This window comes from Gopherus flavomarginatus, chromosome 2 (genome assembly GCF_025201925.1).
Source record: "Gopherus flavomarginatus isolate rGopFla2 chromosome 2, rGopFla2.mat.asm, whole genome shotgun sequence".
NCBI lineage: Eukaryota > Metazoa > Chordata > Testudines > Testudinidae > Gopherus > Gopherus flavomarginatus.
Genome location: NC_066618.1, coordinates 24,436,512 through 24,449,929, shown reverse-complemented (window position 1 = coordinate 24,449,929; position 13,418 = coordinate 24,436,512). Strand labels below are relative to the sequence as shown.

Sequence of the window (13,418 nt, the reverse complement as noted above, 5' to 3'; positions counted from 1 at the left end):
ACACTTGTACCACAGAGATGTGGGTTGGGGTCTCAAGCGCCTTAAGGTATTAGGGGCTCATGCAGTGCAGGAGTCCATCTCTGAAGAGTTTATGGGAGGATCAGGGCATTAGCTGTGAGACACTCCAACCTACAGAATTAGGGGAGAGGCCCATAGGTGGTGGTGATCTCTGTCCACACTGAGCTCTTTGGAATGTCAGCAGTTACGTGAATTTGTTGGTGAGTGTGCACTGAATGAGACAATGGTACTCAGGAGCCATTAGAGGTTTGTGCATCACCTTTAGTTTAATTTGGTGAACAGCTCATTTAATTGTTTTACATTTTATTTAATTAATAAACCCCTTGGGAAACCTACCCAAAAAACCCCTCTTAGTTTCAAAATTATTTAACATCGCTAAGCAGCAGTAAACTTAGTTAGCATGTCATTTACAAATCCAGGCATTTAAAAGCAAGGGCATGAGCAAGTAAGAACATCATATTTTACATTATTCACATAATTAAACATGTTAAACCTTAATTCTGATAAGCAAAGGCCTATATGTGCTTTAATTTCATAGCTTTATAGTACTCCATATGATGATTGTATTGCTTAGTCTAACCAATAACTCACATATGTTTCCACAAAATCAAACTAAATTCCGCAGGAAGCTCCATTGTTTCACCCCCTTATGTCTGTATCTCCTTGGTGTCTCTTGTCTGAGACTGTAAATTCTTTGGCGGTAGGAACAATCTTTTTGTTTTGTGTTTGTACAGTACTTAACACAATCAGGTCCTAGTCCACAACAGGGGTGCCTACATGCTAATACAATGCAAATAAGAACCTCCCCAGTTCCCACGGCATTTTTTTAGGGGGACACCTAAAGCATGGCCACAGATCGGGATTATGGGGAATAAATACATTCACTGGATGTTTTTGCTAAAATGGCCATTAGTGGCATGATGGTTCCTAGTGCTGAGGTTTGCTGTACCCTGTGTAGGTTTCAGAGTTAATGCTCCATTGTGAAGAAAGGCTCAGGCCACACAGCCCAGGCCAGGCCAGGCCAGCACCGCACTGCTCATAGTTCAGTCTCATTCTAGCTCAGTGGTTCCCAAACTGGGGTTCAGAAACCCCTGGGGGTTCACGAAATGTTACAGGGGGTTCTCAGGAAAAAATTCCCTAATGGTGGACAGAGCTGTCCCTAGGGACCCTGGGGCCAGAAGCCCAGAGCCCCTGGACTTCCAAGAGCTAAGTAGATCAAAGCAAGCATATCTGTCACACTGAGGAGATTTCAACTTCAAGACTCCTGATAAGAAATGGAAAGGGAGGTGGATACTTTTTGCTGTTGTAAAAATTAAATAGGCAGCTAGTGTTGTTTTAAAAATGATGAACAAGTTTAAGCTTTGTTCTAACATATGTTGTTTGCCTGAATTGCTCAAGACCTGAATGCTTATGTAGGAGGAACGCTTAGAGTTGGCTTCTTAAGTACCTTTATGCTGTTTCACATCTGACACTCCTTGATGAAAAATAGGAGCCTTGTCTTGTAACAGGCTTATTCAACAAGCAATGAAAGTGAGCTCTTGGAAGTGTTGCCATTTTCATAATGTAATAAAAATGTTGTCATGATAAAATAATAATAAATAGTGTGTAATAAGCATGTCATAAAAACAAACTTTATATTTCCAAGCTCACTGCTTTTATAATTTATGCTCAGGTAAAGGAGAAAATCACCTGGAAATATTCATTCACAGGAGGGGATTCGCGGGACTTTACATTTTACTGTAGGGGGTTCACACGGGTTGTTAAAGTTTGCGAACCACGGCTCCAGCTCATCTTCACCGCAAAGGGTTAACGATTAACCCCGCAGCTACTGCCTGCGGCAAAGACACATCTGCCTAATCCTCGCTTCCCCATTGGTCAGTCGCTGCCCGACCCTCGCTCGCCATTGGCTGTTCCCGTTCCCTCTACACTCCCTCGGGTTAGTCAGTACCTGGCTGTGATTGGCTAGGAGCACAGCCCAGCCCGGAAGCCGAGGCGCGGTGGTACGATCGGGCGATGCGGTGACGTGCTGGTTTCGGGGCTCAGGTATTGGCGGGAGCCGGCTGAGGGGCGATGTGGCGTACGCTGTGCGCGAGTCGGGGCGCTGCGGTTGCCGGATTGGTGCTGCGCGCTCCCAGGCCGCTACTGCCCTTCAGGTAAGTGCAGCGGCGGCTGCCGCACCGTCTCTGGCGGGGGTGCTGGGGGTGGAGGGGGAGTAATGGGAACGGGGCGGGGGGGCGCCAACGGCAGCAGAGCATGGGCGTGGTATGGGCGGGGGGTGGTGATGTAGGGTATGCGGGGGAGGGGTTGGGAGCGCCAGGGGATAGGAGGCTGTGAGGGGATGTTGCGGGGACAGGAGTGGGGGAGTCAGGGAATAGGAGGATGAGGGTGGGGATTTAGGGGGACTGGAGTGGGGGCGTCAGGGAATAGGGGGGTGGGGGTGGGGATTTGGGGGGACTGGAGTGGGGGCGTCAGGGAATAGGGGGGTGGGGGTGGGGATTTGGGGGGACTGGAGTGGGGGCGTCAGGGAATAGGAGGATGGGGGTGGGGATTTGGGGGACTGGAGTGGGGGCGTCAGGGAATAGGAGGATGGGGGTGAGGATGTTGAGGGGACAGGAGTGGGGGTGTCAGGATAGGAGGGTGGGGATGTTGTGGGGACTGGAGTGGGGGTGTCAGGATAGGAGGATGGGGATGTTGGGGGGACAGGAAGCTGTGGGGTGGGGATGTCAGGGAGACAGGAGTAGGAGTATCAGGGGGATGGGAGTGGGGGTGTCAGAGGATAGGAGGACAGGGTTGGATTTGAGGAGACTGGAGTGGGGGTGTTAGAATAGGAGTATGAGGGTGGGGATGCTGGGGGGACAGGAATGAAGGGTGTCAGGAGTTAGGAGAATGGGAGTGTCGGGAGAGGATTAGGGATGTCAGAGGATTGGGAGACCTTGGTGTATCTGATGTCCTATAGGGTCTTCTACTGGGCTCTCTGAGATGGGGTGTCAGGGAAGGGAGGATGGGTAGTAATCGGGACTGGGGTGTGTTGGGCATGTCAGGGGAACGGGGTTAGCGGGTGTCATAGGATTGGGGGATATAGGTGGGGTTGAGGGGATTTTGCATGGAAGGACTTTTTACACCTCTGGTTCTTTCTAGTGTGGGTGAATCTCCTCCTTAGCTGTAACTCCTCATCCAGTTCATCTGGTCTCAGCATAAGGGCCCAGATGTATCTTTCTGTGCTGGATGTTTTCATGCCCTTGCGTAGGTTGGTGTGTGAGGCTGGCACTGCTGCAGTGGAACTAACCTCGTAGAGAATTCGGATCCTCTCTCTGAAGGGTTGTTGCCACCATCATCTTAACTCATACCTCAGTCGGAGACCTGCTTCTCAGTATTGCCGGCAATACTGAAGAGTCCCTGTAACTGAGAGAAATTAAAGGAAAATGTTTCCTTGATGTGTTTGATGGTACTCGTTGTCTAGTCGTCATCACTGTTTCCACTGGGTAAGGTGGGTTTGTCACAAAGCAAAAATGAAACAATTTTTAAAAATAGCAAATGGTGAGGGCAAAACCCTCTGTCAGTTGTAGGAGCCATAGGGGCAGACAAATCACCTATAACTAACTTTAATTCCTTTTAAAAGAAGTATAAATTTATTTGTATCGAGAATAAAGTCTCTGTGTAAACTTGTCACATCTTGGGCAGATCTTGCAGCACTTTGGGCATAGGGAAAAAACAGGATGAAAAAGGTATTTGTTTAATTAGAAAATTGTTTAGAATACACTGCTCCATGTTACAGTTTATGGGCATACTACACCTCAGACTCCTGCTTTCTCTCTCATTATTGCTATACTGCGATAAAAGACATCTCACAGCAGTCTCAGAGCCCTGGCTCCAGCCCAAGCCTTATCATCTACACTGGAATTTTTAGCCCCACAGCTCAAGTCCCATTACCCCAACTCAGCTGATCCTGGTTCGGAGACCCAGTGTTGTGAGTTATTTTTATCGCAGTGTAGATGTACACTCTGAGCAGGCACCCTCTTGGTTTCAGGCCTGTAGTTGTCATGTGTCTCTCAGGGTGGAATCATGCAATTCTCCCACTCTGACAGGACCCTAGGTTGCATTTTTCTATGTATCAACTTCGATTATCTCAGCAGATCTGATTTATATCCAGACTTGGCAATTCTGTTCCCTCTCTGGGGCAATGACAGTGGTAAATCAGTGACCAAACAACCTCCTTAAAGCAAGCATGTCAGAAAAAAACAATCTTAAAAAATAATAAAACAGATTGTACATGTGTAGCTTATCAGATTTTTAACCATCTTTCAGATGTAGATATGACTTCCTACAGGGTCTCCCACTGAGCCTCTTTCCCTCTCAACTTGTCTCCCTAGTGGAGCTTACTGACAACACCCTAAGCAGTCTGGCAACTCCACCCTCCTTTGCAGGAGTCATGTTACTTTTTAGCTGTTTATAGTCCTTTGATCTGGTAACCTCTAGCTTTGGCAAAACAATCAGGGTGGATAAAAATCAATGATTTAAAAAAAAATTAAAAAATCGGATTTTTTTATTTAAATCAGATATTTTGGCAATGCTTTTAGAGGAAAAAATCTATCTAAAGATAGTTTTAATTAAGATTCATTATAGCTCAAAAATCTCATCATGGAATAGAGATTATAAATTCTAATTCTATAGTATGAGACAATATATTCATGGCATGTTTAAAAACAGTTTTGTAAATGAGTTCCAGTAGTTCAGGGATTAGGAACCCAATCTTATGGGACTCCAGGGGCTTCTGTATAGATTATTTAGGTTAATCTTTCGATCTACCCAATGGGACTCAGTGCTCAGTCTAGAAGAAATACCTCTACCCCGATATAACGTGGTCCTCAGGAGACAGAAAATCTCACCGTCTTATAGGTGAGAACACGTTATATCAAACTTGCTTTGCCCCTCCTTTTCCCTGACCACCTTCTCCAAAGTCCCCCATCCCTAATAACCCCCAGGACCCCACCCAACCCACCATCCCCTGACTGCTCCGACCCCTACCTATCCTCCCCTCCCCCTGACAAGCACTCACTGGCAGCAGCAGGATGCTGTTCGCGCTCACTTGCAGCAGGAAGCGAAGCGATGCAAGCCCAGCATGCTCCACTCTGCCAGCTCCTAGCTGCGGCGCTCCGCTCCGCTTCCCGCCACAGGTGAGTGCAGGGAGGTTGGGGAAAGGATGCCCCTTCCCCCCGGTACTCACCTGCGGTGGGAAGCGGAGCGCTGCGGCTGGGAGCTGGCAGAGTGGAGTGGACTGGGGCCGGGCTGCTCCGCTTCTGCTGCTGCTGGTGAGTGCGGGGGGGGATCCCTTCCCCCAAGCCTCCTCCCCTGGAGCAACACGGCTAGGCCCGGGGCGAGGGAAGCAGAGCAGGCTGTTCCCGCTCCCCCGCTAATCTCCTGGGCCACTCCGGGACTGTGGAGCCCCCAAAAGTGCCCTCCTACAGCTCTTGCCCCCCAGACCCTGGTGGGAGAGGGGAGCCCCTGACCGCCCCCGAGACCCTCTGCCCCTTATCGAACCCCTTGGCCCCAGCCTGGCCCGGCACCCTTAACACCGCTCAGAGCAGCGTGTCAGAGCTTTACCGCCTTATATGTGAACCCGCCTTACATTGGGTCGCATTATATCGGGATAGAGGTGTACCATCAGAGATGCTTAGTTTTGCAGTTCTCAAACTGGATTTGTGTCTCCACAGATAACTTGCTTGTTAACAGCAAAAATGTCTTTAAATAAATAATATATAGAGGTGAGAAATTTAAATCAAATCCACTCTGAAAATAATCTTTGCAACTTGTTGGAGACTGGGTCTTTGAAGCTAACAGATTGCCTCATTGTCTTTCAAGTATGTCCTTGGGTGTTTTTATCTGGGAAGCAACTGTGTCCCCTTCACATACATATATGTACTTCTGGTCCAGGCCGTATGATTAGTTCACTGAATCTGGTTTGGGTGAGCTGATCTGTAGCATGTGATGCAGGACTTCCTATATCAGATCAGATATCCAGCCTCCTTCTAGGGCTAATACCTGCTCTTTCAGAGGAGAGTGACAAAAATCCATAAAGCATCTAGCTAATATTGCAATATAGTACATACTGTGGGATAGCCAATACCTTCATCTCTGAGCCAATCCATTTACATTTAGCGGAATAAGGTTTGCTTATCCTTCTCTAAACAAAATAATGATAAATATAACTTCTTGTAAAACTATCCACAGTATTAGAGTCTACCACCTATGGCAGCAAATTCTGAAAGCTGAACATGTGATGTGTGAAGTATCATTTCTAACTTGTTCTAAATTTGCTGGCTCTCAGTCTCATCAAGTGACTGTCTCTTTTGATCACTGTTTACAGTGGGAAGAGAAGTACCACAGCTATGCCTGAAGTAAACACAGATAATCTTGATAAACAGCAGGTGCAGCTACTGGCAGAGATGTGTATCCTTATTGATGAAAATGACAAGAAGATTGGTGCAGATACCAAGAAAAACTGCCATCTGAATGAAAACATTGATAAAGGTACAGTTTAAATTGATAGGAAATCATATTAACAATAATTGTGGGCAATATATATATAAAAACCACAAACCAAGCCTTGAAGGGCTTACAATCTAATTTTAAAGCAAGATGCTACAGTGGGAATAACAAACAATTGGAGGCAATAAAGAAGGGAGAAAGACAATAGTACTAGGAACATGTGGCCATGAACATAGGCAAGGTGCTGTATTAGATGTTTTTGACTCACTTTGATTTTAACTTATAAAATGTAAGAAAATAGATATATTATAACAAAATAAAAGTCTTAGAAGACAGTAATTAACTTTTATTTTAGTAGAGTTTTTTTTCAAATAGCAAAAATATAACCACTTCATAGAGAGGTGTTAAAAGGGAATTTGTCTCATCTTATATGCTGGTTTGTGTCTACCGGAAACATGAGGCTGTATACTTCTTGAATGCTTATCTTTATATTTTTTGGTGGCCCAATAAATGGTATTTCATGTGAGGGTTTGCAGATTGCTCTTGTGTACTCACAGTACAAAGTAAGGAGCTTGTCCTGCAGAAGGACGGAGAGCTAACATTTTTGGGGAAGTTCTGTTTTTAAATTCTACTTCTTATTCCATGCCCATTATTGTGAGAGCTGGATGCTTTCCAAAGTTAAGTTTGGGATTTTAACAGCCTGTTGTACATTCTCTCTCTCTCTCTCTCTCTCATATAAAATCTCAGGTAAGGACTAAGCCCTGGTAGTGACTTGCCCAAACATGCTATAAATAAACTTGCTTCAGAGACACTGAGCTTAATTGCAATAATATATTGGAAGCAGATACTTTGAGACTTGTGCATGTTTGGGAATAGGAAAAGCTAACATTTAACATAAGTCAAAAAACAAAATCAAAAATGTTTCTTTTTTTCCACTTCTTACTTAAGAAAAGTTTCTAGCACATATGATTGAGGGAAAAAAACCTTTAAAAGATGAACCTATTCCGGTTCCGTGATCTTTACTATTCTACTTGCAGTTCTTTTTTAATCTTTTATTTCAGAGACTTATACTCATGGTTCTTATGTCTGTTTTAGGATTATTGCACCGAGCTTTCAGTGTTTTTTTATTCAATACAGAAGATAAGTTGCTATTGCAGCAGAGATCAGATGCTAAAATTACTTTTCCAGGTTAGTATGTAAACATTTCATGCTAAGGTAAAAAGCTGTGTTTGTGTCCCTCTCTCGTTGCCCACCATTACTTTCTCTACAGACTTTAACATCAGTTTCCTCGGGGAGAGGAGAGAGAGTTAATTAGTTTTGGGCTTTTCCAGGAGATGAAATCAATCTATAGGCACATCAGTTTCTTGCATTAGAGGATAATTATAGCATGGATTAGAGGCTTGTAGGGAGCAATTGTCCTAGGACATGTACAGACATGTTTATGCAGGTGCAGAGAGTGTTTGTAACTAACTATTCTCGGGGTACGTCTACACTACAGGATAAATTCGAATTAGCTTAAACCGATTTTATAAAACAGATATTATAAAGTCGATTGTGCGCGTCCACACTAGGCACATTAATTCGGTGGTGTGCGTCCGTGGTCCAAGGCTAGCGTCGATTTCTGGAGCGGTGCACTGTGGGTAGCTACTGTAAAAGAATGAGGCCAATAACGTCGATTTGCATCCACACTAATCCTAAATCGATATAGTAATATCGATTTTAGCGTTACTCCTCTCGTTTTGTAGGAGTACAGAAATCGATTTAAAGAGCCCTTTAAATCGATATAAAGAGCAGTGTAGTGTGGACGGATGCAGGGTTAAATCGATTTAACCCTGTTAAAATCGGTTTAACAGCGTAGTGTGGACCAGGCCTCAGTAGAGAAGAGCTGGAAAACTAAGTGGGAAAGCCTTGCAACTACCTGTACAAATGGAATTTGATCCTTTTGATTCCACTTGGAAAGAAGTGCAACTGAAGTCTCTCAGGAAAAAAATATTTAGCTGTTGGAAGGTGATCCTGAGTTGAATCTAAAAACTGACTCCTTTTACTTGACCCTGCTGTTTTAGTGGTTCTTCTTCCACCTCCACCCCACGAAGTACCAAAAATACTGCTTTTGATCAAAAGGTAGAGTGCGCCATCACACTGTCTAGAGTGGCTCACAACTGAGAGTGCCTATCTCAGGGCAGATTGTCAAAAATAGAACGGACATCCCAGACAGTTATGTACTATAATTAGATTTCACCAAGCCAGTAACAAAAGTGAACTCCTGGATCACTATATAAGTGTTACCATGGAGTCACAGTCCCCTTAGACTGTTCAGTCTATCTTGCCATCCAGGCAAGCTGGCAAGCCTGCTGATCTTGCAACACTGGATGAGATCCTTTGGTGGGACAACATTGGTTATCCAAGGTGATACTGCAGCACAAATAAGGCACTAACATGCAAAGTCAGGTTAATTTTAACGTCTGTTAGAAATATTTGATTAGGGGGAATCTGTTTCTCTTTTTTGTCAAATACAAACAAAGGGAGCAGGAATAGATGCTCGAGGTTTAGGGTAGAGGGTGCTGCAGACCTCTTTTTCAAAACATGCTGACTGGTGATACATTAGTTCTGTACAGGATTTCTGCAACATATATTACTGTTCTGAACATTGACTGTACACAAACTTTTTACAGATTGTTTTACCAACACTTGTTGCAGCCATCCACTGAGCACCCCACTAGAACTGGAAGAAAATAATGCCCATGGTGTTCGGCGAGCAGCACAGAGGCGATTAAGAGCAGAGTTAGGCATTCCCCTGGAACAGGTAACAGAGATTGCTACAGATTATAACAGGGTTTGGCAACCTTTCAGCAGTGGTGTGCCAAGTCTTCATTTATTCACTCTAATTTAAGGCTTCGCGTGCCAGTAATACACTTTAACATTTTTAGAAGGTCTCTAAGTCTATAATATATAACTAAACTATTGTTAAGGTATAAGGTTTAAGGTATTTAAAATGTTTAAGAAGTGTCATTGAAAATTAAATTAAAATGCAGAGCTCCCTGGACCAGTGGCCAGGACCTGGGAAGTGTGAGTGCCATTGAAAATTAGCTCGCGTGCCACCTTCGGCACGTGTGCCATAGGCTGCCTACCCCTGGATTATAATTTACCTGAAGAAAAATTGTTGAACAGTAAATAGACTTTTGAATTTGGCACAAAATAACTACCAACTAGGACTTGTATGCAAAAGCTTACACTGAAGAGGAATTAGATTTTTTAACCTTGTAGGTCCAGTTGGTTAGGGATATATGTAAATATTGCTGAGTCAATTGGCACAAGTGTGTTCCAGATTCTAAAAATCTTGTCTAACTGCCTACTAAAGGATCCCTCATGAGTACTTGAGTTGTACATGAGTACAACCTAAATGTAAGGCAAAATGTAAATAACATGGTGCAAAGTAGGACTTCATCATTTCAGTTTAAATCCTCTGTTTACTAACATGAGAGAGGACATTTAATCACCAACCTTAGTCACCCAACAATATTTCATTGATTTTAAAAATACAAATTGGCAATGAGGGGTAGGGCTTCTGTACCTAGTCAATTATGAAAGTTAAAAGGAGTAACAAGTAGGAGGAACCTGCCCCTGAGTCCCCTGGCAGTGCTGGATTTTTTTAATTACTTAACTATTTAAAAATATTTATTCTGTTTCCACGTAGAAAAACCTCCACAAAATGAAAAAGCATACTGTTGTATAGGGAAACAGTGAAGCCAACTCAACACGAGTGCTGTCACGTGCACCAAGTTGCTTAATTTTTTTTCTCCATTTTTCTCTCTATTTGTATATTAGAAATAAGCTTCAAACTTTTTTCCAGACCAACAATGTATGTAGGAGTGTTTTTTTAAACTGACCATGTCCCTTCAGAAAGGTGATTCATAACTGTTTTGTTTTCTCCACTTCCAAAATATATTCATTACAATATCTCGGCTGTATCTCCCTCTCTCTTACTGCTGATTAGTTAATTAAGGATTTTGGTTATAGGTAACTCCAGAAGAAATCTTCTATATAACGCGAATTCACTACAAGGCCTGCTCTGATGAGATCTGGGGAGAACACGAAATTGATTACATCTTGTTTGTGCGGAAGAATGTAACACTGAATCCTGATCCAAATGAGATCAAAAGTTACTGTTACGTGACACAGGAAGAACTAAAACTCCTCTTGGAAAAAGCATCAAAAAATGAAATCAAGATTACTCCATGGTTCAAATTAATTGCAGAGACATTTCTTTTTAAATGGTGGGATAACCTCCATAATTTAAATAGATTTGTGGATCATGAAAAAATACACAGAATGTAAAAAGCTCCAAGTGAATGTAGTGGTGAGGGTTAACAGTAGGATGCTGTCTTAATAGCAGTAAGGTAACTTTTAATCCTTAAGGTTTTGAATACTTACAGAAATGGTACATCAGCAGTACCTGTTGTAGGAATTTCTGTACCTATGTAGAGTGATGGTGTGGCAGTTGGGTTGGGGTTTTTTTTTAGTTAATTTACAGCTGATGAATGCTGCTGGCCTGACAGCATGGGAAACTTAAGTCATCTTTTCAGAGCAGGCAAGCTGTGGTGTTACCCAAGTGCTGAAAAAAGTTTCAAATGTAAAGCCAGCCTTGATGACTATAAGTAAATAACAGTAGGTATAGTATGAATTTGTTTGGGGCTTAATGAATATTAAGATAGAAAGCCCATGTAGAAAAGAAGTTGTAAACCTTTATTTTGAGGGGCACTGAAATACATTTAATGAGGCTTTTTAGCAGACATGAGTTTTGTACAAGGAGACAGACACAAATAGGCAACAGCAAAGTAAGCTTCCCTGCATTGCCTTCCAGTGCAGTGCCTATAATGTGACTGGGAGTGATTCTCTCCAATGAATGGAGGATAATCCACTCTTTAACTCTATTTAGTTGTCTCCATTGTGACTGTAAATAAGGGCCACTTCTGATGTAAACACCCCCACCCACCGGCAATTAATCTGAGACTTCTCCGTCCAAACTCAGTTAATGGAGGCTTTTGGTAGTTAGGTTAATTAGAGGAATTTTGTCAACTTGTATTTATACTAGTTCCAGAACACACTATAACTAGCATATCTTCATCTTTCATCGAGGGGGGAAAAAAACTGATTTACTAAGTAAATGTCATCAAATGCACAAAGTAAACAACTCACAAACTTCACAACTGTGCCAGTCTCAGTAATATTTAGAAGTTGTAATGAAAATTTTGAAGTACGTGTTCCTTTGAAAACGTAAGTTACATAAACTCATAATTAAGTTATATGAAAATCACCTGCAGTGACTGGTTCCTGTGCTCTTTTGTATAAGTTTGAAGTAGAATACTCATATCACTAAAGACTTCCACTAAGTTTAATAACTTAACATTTTATTGGTATTATAAAGCAGAAAATGGAATTTCAACTTAGATGTTTTCGTACAAGGCAACTACAACTAAAATGGAAATCTGTTTATTCTTGCCTAAAAAAAGTGACTGACAAGGCTGTTAACTGCAGTCCTTAAAAGGACATTTAGGAGCATAGAAAGAAGTGCACATAACCATTGTTAGAAAATGCAAATATAAGAACCTTAGTAATTCATTAAGTTCTTTGAACTTAAATGCACGTAATTACTGGTGGTCATGTGATAGAAGTCTGATACAGTGGAAGAAAGTAAAAATTGGTTGAGGGTTCTCCTTTAGAATCAGAAAGTAAGGAAAGGTGTATTACCTTTTTCTTAAAAGGTTTAGTTAAAGGTAACACCTTGTGACCACGTGACATCTTTTCCCTTATCATTAATGGAGCGCCCTGGAAGTGTTGTAGAGGATTAAGTAGCTTCATTTCTAAAATTCTTTTGATGACAAAAATAAACATTGTCCTTTACGTGAACCTTTGAGGGTGGTTGTGTTTTGGGTCAAGCCACAATTGACACTGTTCTTCACTTCTAATTTTAGACAACTGTTTTCCTGGTTCTTTAGTTTCCTCCTCTTCCCCCCTTCAGTTTACATTGTGGACACCAAAGTGGAACTACCCCCCCACCCCCCAAACTGAGCCTACTGGGGTTACGCAACTCTCACACTTTGTACAAGTGGATCATGGTGGACTATCAAAACATTTATGATTTGAATTATTGAGAGGTTCTAAGGACAGCTGTTTTGGCTGATACTGTACACTAAAATAGAGCCATGTTGCTATAAAGATGTGTCTATTAAAAGCCTTTGAAAAAACTAGTACCTGAATAAAAAATATTTTGGTTCAAACTAAAACTGAACAACAAGAAGCTTTTTTGCTCAGTGTGATCTGAATTAGGACAATAAGTGTAAGAGCTCTAAAGGCCTTGAAAACTGAATGCTAAATTCTGTCTTCTGTAAAATCCATTCTGCTTCAATGAAGTCAGTGTAGGAGCATAAGAAAATAAAATTGCACACGTTATCACTCTGTCTTTTCTCTATCCAACCCTGATGGTCACATTGGGTAAAACTCTTGGCAACCACTCTGGGATAAAGGTGACAGTTTATGCAATTGCCAGTTGCGTTACCCATTCTGAAGTTTTGCCAGAGCATTGGCAAGAAGACAAATTCTCAAGAAGACCATTAATCTTAACATTGGCCAGGGCTTTTGTTACAAAAACAGCTTCAACACTTTTTAAAAACAAAAGTGAACTCAATTTACAATTACCTGCACTTCTAGAAAAAGCACTTAAGTGCTGTACTAGCATAGCTGCCAAAACAAAATCTATTGCTTTTCATAAATGAAAGGAATACATTTATGTATAATGCACAACTTGTCTCACTAACATTAAAAAACAGAAGAAATTCAACAGTACAATCACAACTAGTGCTTCACTACTGTATTGTCAGTGAAAGCTAATCATGTTCTTACACATTAAAATAGGA

At 42.1% G+C, this 13,418-nt stretch overlaps 1 protein-coding gene across 1 annotated transcript; it reads left to right on the top strand.

Annotated features, from left to right (window-relative positions):
* The first annotated feature begins 1,984 nt into the window (after window positions 1–1,984).
* Window positions 1,985–12,411, top strand: IDI1 (isopentenyl-diphosphate delta isomerase 1). Its single transcript, XM_050942277.1, has 5 exons — window positions 1,985–2,171; window positions 6,383–6,546; window positions 7,600–7,692; window positions 9,177–9,307; window positions 10,522–12,411. Exons 1-5 carry the CDS (start codon window positions 2,089–2,091, stop codon window positions 10,837–10,839), a joined length of 789 nt encoding a protein of 262 aa, XP_050798234.1. The 5' UTR covers window positions 1,985–2,088; the 3' UTR covers window positions 10,840–12,411.
* The last annotated feature ends 1,007 nt before the right edge of the window (window positions 12,412–13,418 follow it).